The 12842-nt window shown below is 39.4% G+C and overlaps 1 protein-coding gene across 2 annotated transcripts; it reads left to right on the top strand.

Moving 5' to 3' along the window:
* The first annotated feature begins 943 nt into the window (after positions 1-943).
* On the top strand, positions 944-12499 carry LOC104604677 (rho GTPase-activating protein 3). 2 transcript variants are annotated; one of them, XM_010269139.2, is made up of 5 exons: positions 976-1618; positions 3870-3990; positions 4082-4201; positions 10709-10939; positions 11504-12499. In XM_010269139.2, the coding sequence occupies exons 1-5, from the start codon at positions 1200-1202 to the stop codon at positions 12080-12082; spliced, it is 1470 nt and encodes a 489-aa protein (XP_010267441.1). In that variant the 5' UTR covers positions 976-1199; the 3' UTR covers positions 12083-12499. The 2 variants fall into 2 exon arrangements, with proteins under 2 accessions (XP_010267442.1, XP_010267441.1); XM_010269140.2 differs by lacking the exon at positions 10709-10939 and having other exon boundaries at positions 944-1618.
* Positions 12500-12842: the final 343 nt, after the last annotated feature.

Consider the following 12842-nt stretch of genomic DNA (forward strand, 5'->3'; position numbering starts at 1 on the left):
AGGCCAACAATAGCTGGCGTGCGGGGCAGGGATGCAGGGCCTATCGTCTTCTGGTCCAGGTCCACATCACGACATAAGCGGTTAAATCGTAAATTCCTGGTGTGGGGCCACTTCCGGCCCTTTTTTCCATCCTCTCTCTGCCTCACCTTCTCCTACAAACATATCTTGTCCTCCTATTTCCCAAACAAACTATTTTACAAGGAAAAAAATGGTAAATTACATATTTCCACCCTGTAGTTGAGGTAGTGACACTTACCACCACAGCCCCAACTTTCATTTGTGATAAAAATCCGCCTTAACTTTTTAGGTAAAATTGTAAAAATTTGCATTTGAAATTATATGGTTTTTTCTTTTTTTCTATATTTTTGTATTCTGTATTTTTGTTTTTTTTTTAATTTTCAATGTTTTTACTTTTGCTTTATTTTCTCAATGTGACATGGGAAAAACTTATAGCAATCAACGGTGTCATACTAATTAGGTGGCATTTATCAAAATTTATGAAAGGGTGTTGATGTTGATTGGACAAAACTTTTGTAGTATCCTATATTTACTCTCTCAATTAATATTATTGTATTTTCAACCAACAACATCAAAGATGTCATGTTGGCATTTCATAAGATAGTACTTCCTACTAACGTTAACAACTCAATTCAAGAGTGTCAGCTGTGGCGTATCATCTTATCCATTGTTAAATGTATTTTTCTTCACAATACAAATATCATAAATTTTTAGATAATCTAAGGTTTTAAAAACGATCAAAAGCAAAATCACGGATGTTAACGGAAGGGGTAAAAACATAAATTGCCAGAATAAGAAAGTTGACAGCGTGGGATTGGTGCCGCAAATGGAAGTTTTGGAGGGAGGGTTATGTCACTACCCGTGGGCCATAGTACTAGTACAGGGTGGAAGTCTTTAATTTATCTAGGGACCCCAAAAATAACCCATAATTGTGTTGAGTCGTCGTCGTTGTCTATTGTCTCCACCGGGTCACAAGCCTACGATTCCACTTGCTCGGTTCTCAAGCTCATCATTTCCTTCATCCCCGCATCGAATCAATCATTTACAATCCCAAAGTCCCAACTTGACCAAGCTTTCTACTACTACTTCTTCTTCTCGATTGCTTCGCTAAATTCAACGTTTGCTCGGAACACCGACCCTAATTTCCCTTTTGAAACTCTTTCTATTTGTTTTGTAATTCTATGGTTCAGCTCTTCAGATCCAGGTCTTGTGGACCTGAACGGATATCGGTGTTGGAGTTGTCCCCTCCGACTCCGTCATTATATCTGACTGAGAACGAAGACGAAGAAGGAGAGGAAGATGATGACGGTGACTATTACTTTGCCAATCCAATATCCACTCCGTTGATAATTCCTGCAGGGAGAGAGGGAGGTGCCAGAGATGAGCGTCATCATTTCCCAATTCTGGAAATTTTGCTAGCGGCGTTAAAGAAGTCGTTGGTGACATGTAGCATGGAGAGGGAGGATATTTGTGCCATGGATATTAGCTGGCCTACCAATGTTAGGCATGTCTCCCACGTTACCTTCGATCGCTACAATGGCTTTCTCGGTTTGCCTGTTGAGTTCGAGACCGATGTCCCTTGCAGGGTCCCCAGTGCCAGGTTTAACTCTCGTACTCTGTCTATGCCTCTATTTGTTTGCTTCTTATGCTCAAACTCTGCGTCTTCTCTTTACAAAAATCTTATAAAGTTACAAGTGCGGTGATAAACATTCCATGCTTTTGGTTTATTGTTTCGTCACATTCCAGTAGTTTTTGCCAAAATATCTCCCAACTCTGTAATTTCTCTTTTCTCCCAGGTAGAGTCAATTTTCTTGAAGCCAAATAAATCTATCTACTAATATCCTGTATGTCTATCCATCAGATCAGCCCTATTTTAGTTGCTAGCTTGAGACTCTTGTCTAAAACTTTTCTTGCATTTAATGTTGCTTTTCATGAGAAAGATGGATCTTTGTTTCTCTAACATAGCTTGGTGGGGGCTAATAATCATAATTTCTCCGGTACAATTTCTAGCAGGTCCCTGGATTTTATTATGAAACCATAGTTATCAAAGGCCTAAGGCAAGGCTGAACAACAGGGGAACACCTTGTCGCTGGATTTTGATAAAAATACGCTGTATAATTTTAATGTTTTAGCTTGTTTCTTAATTGAAATAGCAACTAACAAACATTAACAGCGATTTAACATAAAACAATCAGATATCAAGAAAGTAGAAGGAAAGCAGCATTGCATAGCCTATTGGACAGAAAAAAAAAGGTGGTGTACCTGATATTCTGTCAATGCAACACAATTACTGAGAATTAAAGGAAAAACACCAAATAACGGGACTGAGCCTCTTTTATGCTGAATGCAACAGTTATACTGAGGGGTGTGTATCTGTGTAGAGAAAAAAATGGCAGAACGCTTTAAAGGGGAATAACTGTTCCACCCTGATGAGGAACCACAACAAGATGAATAGCACTAAACTCATTTTATGGTTCCTTGAATTGGAAACTGTTTTTACTTTCACCGTTATCTATACAGTATGATACAGTGAATCCATGCTACACCTAAAATTGATATAACCCCCACAAAACATGCCAAGGTGAGCCACTGGATGTTCTCAAAGAAAAAAAGGTCTTTTTGCCTAGCAAGATGTTGACAACCATGTTTGATGACCAATTTAGTTCCATTCAGCAAGTCTAGAAATTTATGCTTCCCTGCCTTCTTATGGATGAAGATGCAAACCTGTGTTATTTCTAATACATTGTGGAAATTGGATTTGATGTACACTGACAGTATTTTGCAGCAACTAATGTTGATACTGAAGGTTCTATGTAAATTCTGTGTGCTATAAAGAGATTTTGCTTTTTGATATGTGTACTTAGTGGTTTACAGTCTAATCTTGTTACATATATACAAAGTCCTGGATCTTGTAAGGCATGCCCGTCATGCACTAGAATTAATTGAATTTCTACCAACAAGTGTACATAACTAATGGTGCACCATATGTTTCTGGTCAATCCCATTCTGTTCAGCATCAAATTACATAATGGGTGGCCATTGACATGGACTGCTTCACATGAGGGGATATTTGACCTCCAATCTTTCTAAAGCTAATATACAACCTGTATTGTCATCTGTTCTATCTGACTATCTTACACCAACCTGTTGCTGGAAACTTCTCTTCATTTGAGGACCTTAATAGAATTCTAACCCTAACACAACTGCATCAAAGTATCATGAGAGGTACTAATGGCCCCAGTTGGAAACAACTTCGAGTAGTAAATACAAGTATCCATTATAAAATGTCTGGTCTTCTTACACATGTTTTGCACATCAGATTTTGGAATGCTGAATGATAGTGAGGTTTGAATAGAAGGGGTGCTCAGGTACCTGACTTGAAGAATTCACACAGCGTTGGGGCCTGGAGCCATTCAAATTTTAGCAAATGCTCAACCCGAGCCTACCCGAGTTGCAGCCTTATTGAATAGTGTGCTTTCTTCTTTTTCTCATACATTCTTAATGACCGAAAATACTAAAATTAACTTCTTTTAGTGTCTGAAAGTAGATGGAAACTGACTTGGTCAAAAGAGCAGGATGTTTCTTAATCCAAGTATTCTTTTTTTTTTTTTTTGGGTGGGGGGTGGAAATTCCAAGTGTTCTGGTGGATCAATTAAAAAGGAAAAAGTCCAGATGTATGTAATCTTAAGCCATAATGTTTGAACCTTATTCTTGCAAAGTAGTACTGTGGTTTAGGCTCATTAATTTCATATTTAACTTGCCCTTCTGGAAATGATCTTTCTATTGTGAGTTTTAGTTTCTCTGGTCATATCCAATGAGCTTGACCTGATCATTATTTTCCTCCTGACCAGTGCAAGTGTATTTGGAGTTTCAGCTGAGTCAATGCAATGCTCCTATGATCAGAGAGGGAACAGTGTGCCAACTATTCTCCTCATGATGCAAAGGCGCCTATATTTGGGAGGAGGCCTTCAAGTATGTCTTTTGGCTCCAAATGATAAATAGTTACTTCTGAAACTGTTATACAGACATTATAGTGTTTCCCTCATACATGTTGTTTTTGAAGGCAGAAGGAATATTCCGAATCAATGCTGAGAATAGCCAGGAGGAATATGTCCGCAACCAACTAAACAAGGGTGTCGTACCACATGGAGTTGATGTGCATTGTCTGGCAGGTTTGATAAAGGTATTTGTCAGAAAATTTCAATACCTCGGTGTTTAGCTAGTGTTATAATTTTGCATGAACAACACCAAACTTGTAAACACCATTGTGGGGAGCAATAGTATTGCTATGCTCTTACTCTTGTATTAATATTGCATAATTCTGTTCATATTAATGAAATTGTTTCTTGTTTCTGATAAAAAAAAAGACGAAAAACTGCAAAAACAGTGGTTATGGACATTGCTTCCCCTCCACTCCCATTCCTGGATTGTGTATAGTTATCACTATATAACATGGATAAGGTACAAGGCCTAGCAATTGAAGAGAATGCATTTAAGATATAGGCACCAGCAGTGACCACCAGCAAACCAGAACCTCTATCTCCCTCTCCAATCTCATTGTTGTACTTCCAAACCAACCCCTCCTTCAAGTTTCCATAGCTCCACCTACTGCTCAGAAAATCATTGACACACTGCACTACCAGAACTTGCACCATCTTAATTTCTTCAATCAGCAAGCTTCATGTGGAGAGGATATGCTCCCTCAATCTTTTGCTCAAATTAGAAAGAACCAAAAGATTTGGTCATTCTAATATGGACTATCCTTCATTTTCCCTTTTTTGTTTCTCAGATTTTTAGGGTTCTGCACATTTATGATCAATTGTTTTTTTAATAAAAGTTGGGGTTAAATATACAATTCTATCCATGCAGTCATTATAATTGTTTAAATGGTTCAATCAATTGGCAGTTTTACCAATGAATTAAAACAAAGGTTGGGTTATTCATGTTTGAGAACCTGAAATGCCTCCTGTTCTCAGTTCAAACAGTTAAACCTTGCTGTCAGTTTGGTTTTCAAAACTTTGTTTGAGATTGAACACATGGGCAATCCAATGGATCTGATGGGTGTATGGATTCCTTCCATGTGGCAGAAAAAATGAAGCATTTTTCAATATCTTGGAATCAATTTCTAAAAGTAAACCCAAGAGATCTTTATCTAATGATCTCCTCTTAATATATGAAGGTTAAAATGCTTAAAAATTTCAGAGCTTGTGTAATGATGATCATAAGGGACATTAGAGTGGTAGTGCAAGAGGAGGGATTAGTGGAACAGGAATGCTTACACTGGAAATGGTTGGTTGGAGGATTTGAAGGGTGCATATCAGGCTTGCATAGATACAAAGATGGGTGAAGTAGGCTTGGTGTGGTGTAGAAACTTTGATGATCAGAGCATTAGGGAGCAGGGGTGATCAAATAAGGTAGGAGGACTTTCAATGGCCAACATTTGAATCATTGGAGGTGGGAACTGATGACTGGCTAGGTGCAACATTCAGAGGGCTACAAGATGTGGTGGCTATGCCTCTTTGGAGTTCCCTTAAACGTTTGATGCATGGCCATGTTCAAGGAAGTGGGCAATGTCTTGGCAGCTATGCTTTTGTGGATCCGAGAAATGCAAGCTGGCATTCAGTGGACTCTCTGTTTACTGATTTGGGGATCCTTTAAGGATTTCCCTAAATTTTTAGAGTTAGAGGTGCATGGGAAGATTGTTCTAATTTGTGTTGTCGTGGAGGGTTTAATGGATTGGAAGGAGGAGGTTTGTGATGGGTCTTGTTCTTCTAACATCAGATTGGTTGCTCAGAGGCTGCATAAAGGAGAAACTCATTCTCAGATGGAAGTGCCCTTTGGTGATGGTTCAAAGCAGGCAGCCTCTGCTTGGCATTGATGGCATTAAGATAAATAGGTAAGTATTGGTTTCTAGGGCTCAAGGTCACAGACAGATGGCAACACTGGAGCGAAGGAGGTGGAACCACCGCAGGAAACAATGCTGGGTTCCTTGTGAAGGTCATGGCAGGCCAGAGATTACAAGGGTATTGGTGGAGACTCAAGGGGATGCATCATCTCCGAGGAGATAAGGGACAAATACCCTTGTGCTAGTGCTGGTAACGAAGAACTGACACAATATTTTTGTAATGCCTTGCAGAGCATTAGAGAAAATTTGAAATTTGAAATGTCAGCAGGTTTTCGAGTAAGGATGATAGGTCAGGAGTTGCAACTTCACTCAAACCCAGTTTTAGGCCTAGAACTGTTGATGAGTCTAGATAACCATGCGAGTTTAAAGGCCTCTTTTAACATTATACCATTAACGGTCTTGAGTGGGCTGGGGCCCATGGAGCGGTCCCAAGATAATGAGCTATGGTTTCTATCTCAAACTCGAATATATGACATAGGATCAAAGAGTTCATGGAGCCCAAGAAGATATATGATTAGAAAATCTTTGGTTTCTACCTGTAATAGGAGTGGTTTCAAGTTCACACATGAAAGGTAGAACAAGGAAGTAGTTTTTGTGTTAAATCTTCAAGGGAATGTCTGGAAGTGGGACGTGGAAAGGGTTGCAGTAGGCTCATGGAGAGGAAGGCTTCCAGGAAGTTGATGTAGAGATGATGAGGTGGATGTTGATGTGGATGTTTATGACTTTGGTGAGCTTCTAGGAAGTTGGAAGTTAATAAAATTGGTGGATCTCTATGTGGACAAGGTGGTATAAGCAGGTCTTAGAGGAGCAAAGAGTGTTTAGGGTAGTGGAAGAAGAAGGAACTTTGCCTCAGTTGAAAATTACACCTGCAGTAATTCAGATAATGCAAGAAAAGAAGAAAGAAAGAGAAAGAAGAAGAAAGAAGTTTAGTACAATTACTTGGATGCCCTTAATGGGGTGGCCAATACTAAAGAAATAATTAAAGAAAACAAAAGAAGGCCCATAACTAACAAACATAACTTTAAACACTACTTAAAAGAAATAAAGAACACTAAGGCCCATTCGGCCCATTCTCACTACACTCCCCCTCAAGTTGAGCATAGATGTCAATCATGCCCAGTTTGCTTACATAATGTTAAAGCTTTGCCTTTGGGACTCCCTTAGTTAGAATATCTGCTAGATGTTCTTCTAATGCAATGAAAGGCAAGCACACCTCTCCTAAAGCCACTCTCTCCCGTATAAAGTGTCGGTCTACCTCAATGTGCTTAGTTCTATCATGCTGAACTGGGTTGTGAGCAATGTTAATAGCAGCTTGGTTATCACAATACAATATCAGTGGCTCGTTACATGAAACACCTATCACATCAAGGAGAGATCTAAGCCATAACAACTCAAAAACCCCATGGGCCATAGCTCTATACTCTGCCTCAGCTGAAAATCTAGCAACTACTTACTGCTTTTTGCTTCTCCAGGAAACAATAGTTCCGGTTATCATAGCATAATATCCTGATGTGGGTCTCTTGTCATCCACATTTCCTGCCCAATATGCATCTGTATATGCCTCTACCTTCATGTGTCCATGTTTAGCAAACAATATACCCTTCCAGGGGGTTCCCTTAATAAGATAACATAACACCCTTTCTGCAGCATCCATATGTGTATCTCTAGGAGCATGTATGAACTGGCTAATGACACTCATATAAAGAAGTTTCCCCATTAATCTCTAAAACACTCCCCTGTTAACTAAAAATTCTCCATCACTAGCTGAGAGTTTCTGATTCACATCAATAGGGTAGAGGTAGATTTAGCACCAAGTTTTCCAGTCTCAGTAAGAAGATTTAGCACATACTTCCACTGAGAAATAAAGATACCTTCCTTGGACCTAGCAACCTCAATGCCAAGAAAATACCGCAACTCCCCTAAATCTTTAATTTCAAATTCAGAACTGAGAAACTTCTTGAGAGAATTAACTTCTTTTGTATCACTGCCAATAACCACAATATCATCTACATAAACAATAAGGAATGTCACTAGAGTGCCTTTTCTCTTAAGAAAGAGGGTATGATTTGATTGAGTCTGAGTGTAGCCAAACTGAACAAGAATAGCCCTAAACTTGTCAAACCAAGCATGTGGAGATTGTTTTAGGCCATAAAGTGATTTCTTCAATCTACACACCTTACCTTGTATTTCCTTGCCATATATACCATGAAGAAGGGACATATATACCTCTTCAGTGAGATTACCATTTAGGAATGCATTCTTAACATCAAACTGATACAGAGGCCAATTATAGCTCATTGCTAAGGATAAAAGAACTCTCAATGGAGTCATCTTAGCAACTGGAGAAAAGGTCTCAGTATAATCTATCCCATATACCTGGGGTATATCCGTTAGCAACAAGACGAGCCTTATACCTCTCAATTAACCCATCTACACGATATTTGATAGTGAAAACCCACTTGCACCCAACAGGTTCCTTCCCAGTTGGCAAGTCAACAATATCTTAGGTATTGTTTTTATGAAGGGCTTCTATTTCAATACTCATAGCATCCCTCCATTTTGGTGTGGCTAAGGCTTCTGAAACAGACATTGGGATGGGTTGAGAGGAAATAGAGGCTAGAAAGGCATAGTAGGATGGGGAAAACAAGTTGTAGGAAAGGTGTTTGGAAATACAATGATTTGTACATTTCCTCTTACCTTTTCTCAAAGCAATGGGTAGGTTAAGTTTTGGAAACGAGGGTGCTAGTGGAGGAGGTGATGGACATGTCCTCTCTTCAGTAATTGGAAGGACCTAAGACTCAACCGGAGGTGTGGGATCAACCTATGTTTGCCTTAGCCTTTGGCATTGGTACCACCTCTGGAGAATAGGATGAGCGGAAACAACTGGAGAACTAGCAGGAGGAGGGGGAGGAGTAGGAGTGGAAGACCTCAAAGGAGAGGATCCCTCCACGGGAATGGGGGTAACTGTGGAGGGCTCGACACAAGACTCAACTAGAATTGACAAATGAAGGGATGAAGAAAACAACTCGAGAGATCTCTCCCCCTCAGAAGGATGGCTATAAAAAGGAACCGACTCTGCAAAGGTGACATCCATGGAAACAAACCGTATCCCACTAATGGGATCAAAACAACAATACCCTTTCTGTGTAGAGGCATAGCCAAGGAAGATACACTTCTGAGCCTTGGGGTCAAACTTGTGTCTTTTGAAACTGGGAATGTAGACATAACAAGTGCAGCCAAAGACTTGTAAATGAATAGAGAAAATCTCAACACCAGGAAAGAGGACTCCAAAAGGAGATTTTAACCCCAATACTCAAGAAGGCATGCGGTTAATAAGGTAGGTAGCTGTTAAAACTGCATCACCCCAAAACTTCACAAGAACATGGGTAGCAAAAAGAATGCTCCTTGCAATTTCCACAACGTGTTTGTTTTTCCTCTCCACTACATTTTGTTGTGGAGTGTGGGCACAAGAGCTTTGATGAACAACCCCAAACTTCTCAAGATGGGAGGTAAGGTCCTTATCAAAATATTCCTTAGCATTGGATGCCCTTAATGGGGCGGCCAACACTAAAGAAATAATTAAAGAAAACAAAAGAAGGCCCATAACTAACAAACATAGCTTTAAACACTACTTAAAAGAAATAAAGAACACTAAGGCCCATTCTCACTACAGCCTCCTATGTCTTGGTTGTTCTGGTCCATCTTGGAAGTTAAGAAAATTGGTGGATCTCTATGTGGACAAGGTGGTCTAAGCAGGTCTTAGAGGAGCAAAGAGTGGGCAGGGTATTGGAAGAGGTAAGAATTCCGCTTCATAGGGGTCTGCGTTTTGGTTGTTCTGGTCCATCTTGGGGTGAAGTGTGGTGGTCTTTTGGATCGGTTCTAGATCTATTTTTTAGAGTTGGGTGGATCTTCTCAGGGGAAAGATTTAATGTTTTCTGGTTTAGTTGGGCAGTATCTTGATTTCAGCTGGGGCTTATTGGGCTGTGGGCCATCTGATACGAGTGTATATTCTTTTTTTGGTGTTCTGGCTGTTACACCTTTTAATCACTTTTTTCATTTTTAATAATTTTTTTCTTTTATTTTCAAAAAATAAATAAATGGCATGACATAGGACAAAAAGGAGAATGTGGTAGGAAGTTGAATAAAGATCTGAATTATGATAGGAAAAAATTCAGATCTGAAATAGAGAAGAAAAATTTTGTTTGACAAGTAAGAGAAGAAAGATCAAACCTTTAGAAGAAAGGGAGAGAAAGAAGGAGATGGCACTCTTACCCACATGAAACTTCAGAATTTTTTTTTCCATTAATTCAACTCTTTAAATTCAATTACAATGACTCTATCCATAGACAAATCACAAGGGCTGGGATCTTCCCTTACAGACTCCAATTTCAACTAGGAAACTGACCCAAAACAAATTGCACTACTCTAAGGCAAACCTGACACTCAAATAACACTCTAGCTTCTAAATAACAACACTTTACTAATGCTACTGCAACTAAGCAAACCAAAAGAAATTGCAAGAATGATCCAAAGCAATAGATAGACCAAAATCCCATCACCAACTTGCATTATATCACTAAAATGACCATAACACCCTCAAGGCGTGTTGGATTTACAAGACTTCGGTCACAATGGATAGATAACACCATATAACTTGTGTGTGTGTGTGTGTATTCCTCTTCCCAGAGAATATGTCCTCTTGATCCCAATGAGTTCTACTTGGCTTCCATTCTGCACTTTGAATCATGTGTAGCTTGATTATTAAGATCAATTGCTGCTCTGTAGGCATGGTTTAGAGAACTTCCAAGAGGGGTGCTAGACTCCCTTACCGCAGAACAGGTGATGCACTGCAACACAGAAGAAGAATGCACTGAACTTGTAAGATTACTGCCACCAACAGAGGCTGCATTGCTTGACTGGGCCATCAATCTGATGTCAGATGTCGTACAGCATGAACATTACAACAAGATGAATGCTCGCAACATTGCAATGGTTTTTGCACCCAATATGACTCAGGTTATTGAACATCTTTAACCTTTGTATGGTGTGCGTGTGCAGGTGTCTGTGCTAAATCGCCTTGTTATGGTTAGAGATTCCCCAAATTTTGAATCTTGGAATAAAATGTAGTAGAACATTTTTTATCTTTGACCTCAGGTCTTGAACTTTTTATCCAGTGAAATATGGAAGTTGATATAATGTGATGGATTTTTATTATCCAATCATGGTGCAATAGTGAGTTCTTGGGTTGACAAACTTGAATATGTGGCTTCATGAGTGAGAGTCCTTATCTAGTCCACCTCTCCCAGATGCCCTGGATTGTCAGGACTTGGGACCAGAATTGGATGATGGCTTTTATGGCTTTTTCATCTGACTATGCAATCTGATTTTTTGTTTGGATAACTGGAGAATAAAATAAATGTAGTCGACTTTTGACCCAGGGGATGCCTGGATTGTACTATTGAATGTAGATTTTTAACACCCTGCATCTATGGGAAAATTTTGGGGCAATAATTAAAGGAAGTGTTTAATAAATGTTGCTCCTTGTAAATATATGATAACTAATTGTTTTCCTTTCTGCAGATGGCAGATCCCTTAACTGCACTTATCCATGCGGTGCAAGTTATGAACCTTCTGAAGACGCTGATCATAAAAACCCTTAGAGACAGAGAAGAATCAGCTGCCGAAGCCAGGTATTTTTCTTCGTGCTCAGATTCTCCAGGCAACAAGAGTGGACCCCCTTCACCAAAGATGAATAAGGAAACTGAAACAAGACCCTGTAACCAAACAACCGATGTGTGTGACTCCGATAGAAGTGCTGTCTTTGGCAACCTACTAAGAATCTCGTCTGAGGACGAACTTCTTGAAAGCGACACTGGAGAGAGTTTTTGGAGCTTTCGTAAGAAGAGTGGGGTTGGTGAAGAGCGGAATTCAATTTCTGGGAATAGCACACCCGTTAAATGTGACCCTGGATCTGTGGAGAATGAGTGCAATAAGCAGTGCAACGGTGGGGATGCAGAACGGTTCTTGGACAAGCTGAATTTGAGAAAGGGAGTGAAGAAGCTTTACAGGCATCCTGTGTTTCAATTGAGTAAGCCAGTTAAAAAGTCTGGAGGCCTTGGCGTTGTAAATAGCAGGGGAGGCGGGGAAGCGTGGGCATGAGATGCTTGAATTTGAATTTAGGCTTGCAAATGTGTTTTTGGTGGTTAAGGTCGTCTAATGCGTTTTCTTCTTTTTTTTTTTTTTTGGAAGATTGCATTTATTAGAAATTTGTTATTTGGGTAATCCTTAGTTGGTGTTTTGGAGAAGGGACATTAATTGATAACGTTGAGCTACTAACACCTGCACTAGAGCAAGAGAAACGAACAGGGCATATCATCATTGAAGTGATCTTTGTATTGTCAGTTGTACATAATTTCATTGTAGTTATTTTTTGTTGGAAAAATAATAAGGGAGAATGAAACTTATCGGTAATCACTTTTCAAACCGAGAAATTGCAGAATTGTAGTGTTATAGAACTGTGAATATGAGAAATTGCAGAGAGGGTTGAGTCGTATCACTTGGTTATTTTCTTTAAAATTGTATTTGCCTCTTGCGGTATAGCTGGGTGAATGCAAATCGGTCACCAAGATAAAATAGCCCACAAGCCACTAGTAGGCGTGCACTTGCTTATTAGATCTCCGTGAACCACAAATAATGATGCTCATAGAAGAACGATTAATAAAAAAGAAAAATACTGTGATGAGTGCACTGGTGTGTTTTTTGAGTTAACCAATACTCTTTTTATAGAGAGCTCTTAGTCACCCAAATAGACAGAAATATAGAAGAAAACGTTTAAAAAATAAACTTTAAGTTTTCAAAAGTCTAACTATTCAAACCGGTCAAAGCCAAAAAGATTCGGTGTAGCATGTGCATATACGTT

Source organism: Nelumbo nucifera, chromosome 1 (assembly GCF_055504915.1).
Source record: "Nelumbo nucifera cultivar China Antique chromosome 1, China Antique-T2T, whole genome shotgun sequence".
In the NCBI taxonomy this organism is placed as follows: domain Eukaryota; kingdom Viridiplantae; phylum Streptophyta; class Magnoliopsida; order Proteales; family Nelumbonaceae; genus Nelumbo; species Nelumbo nucifera.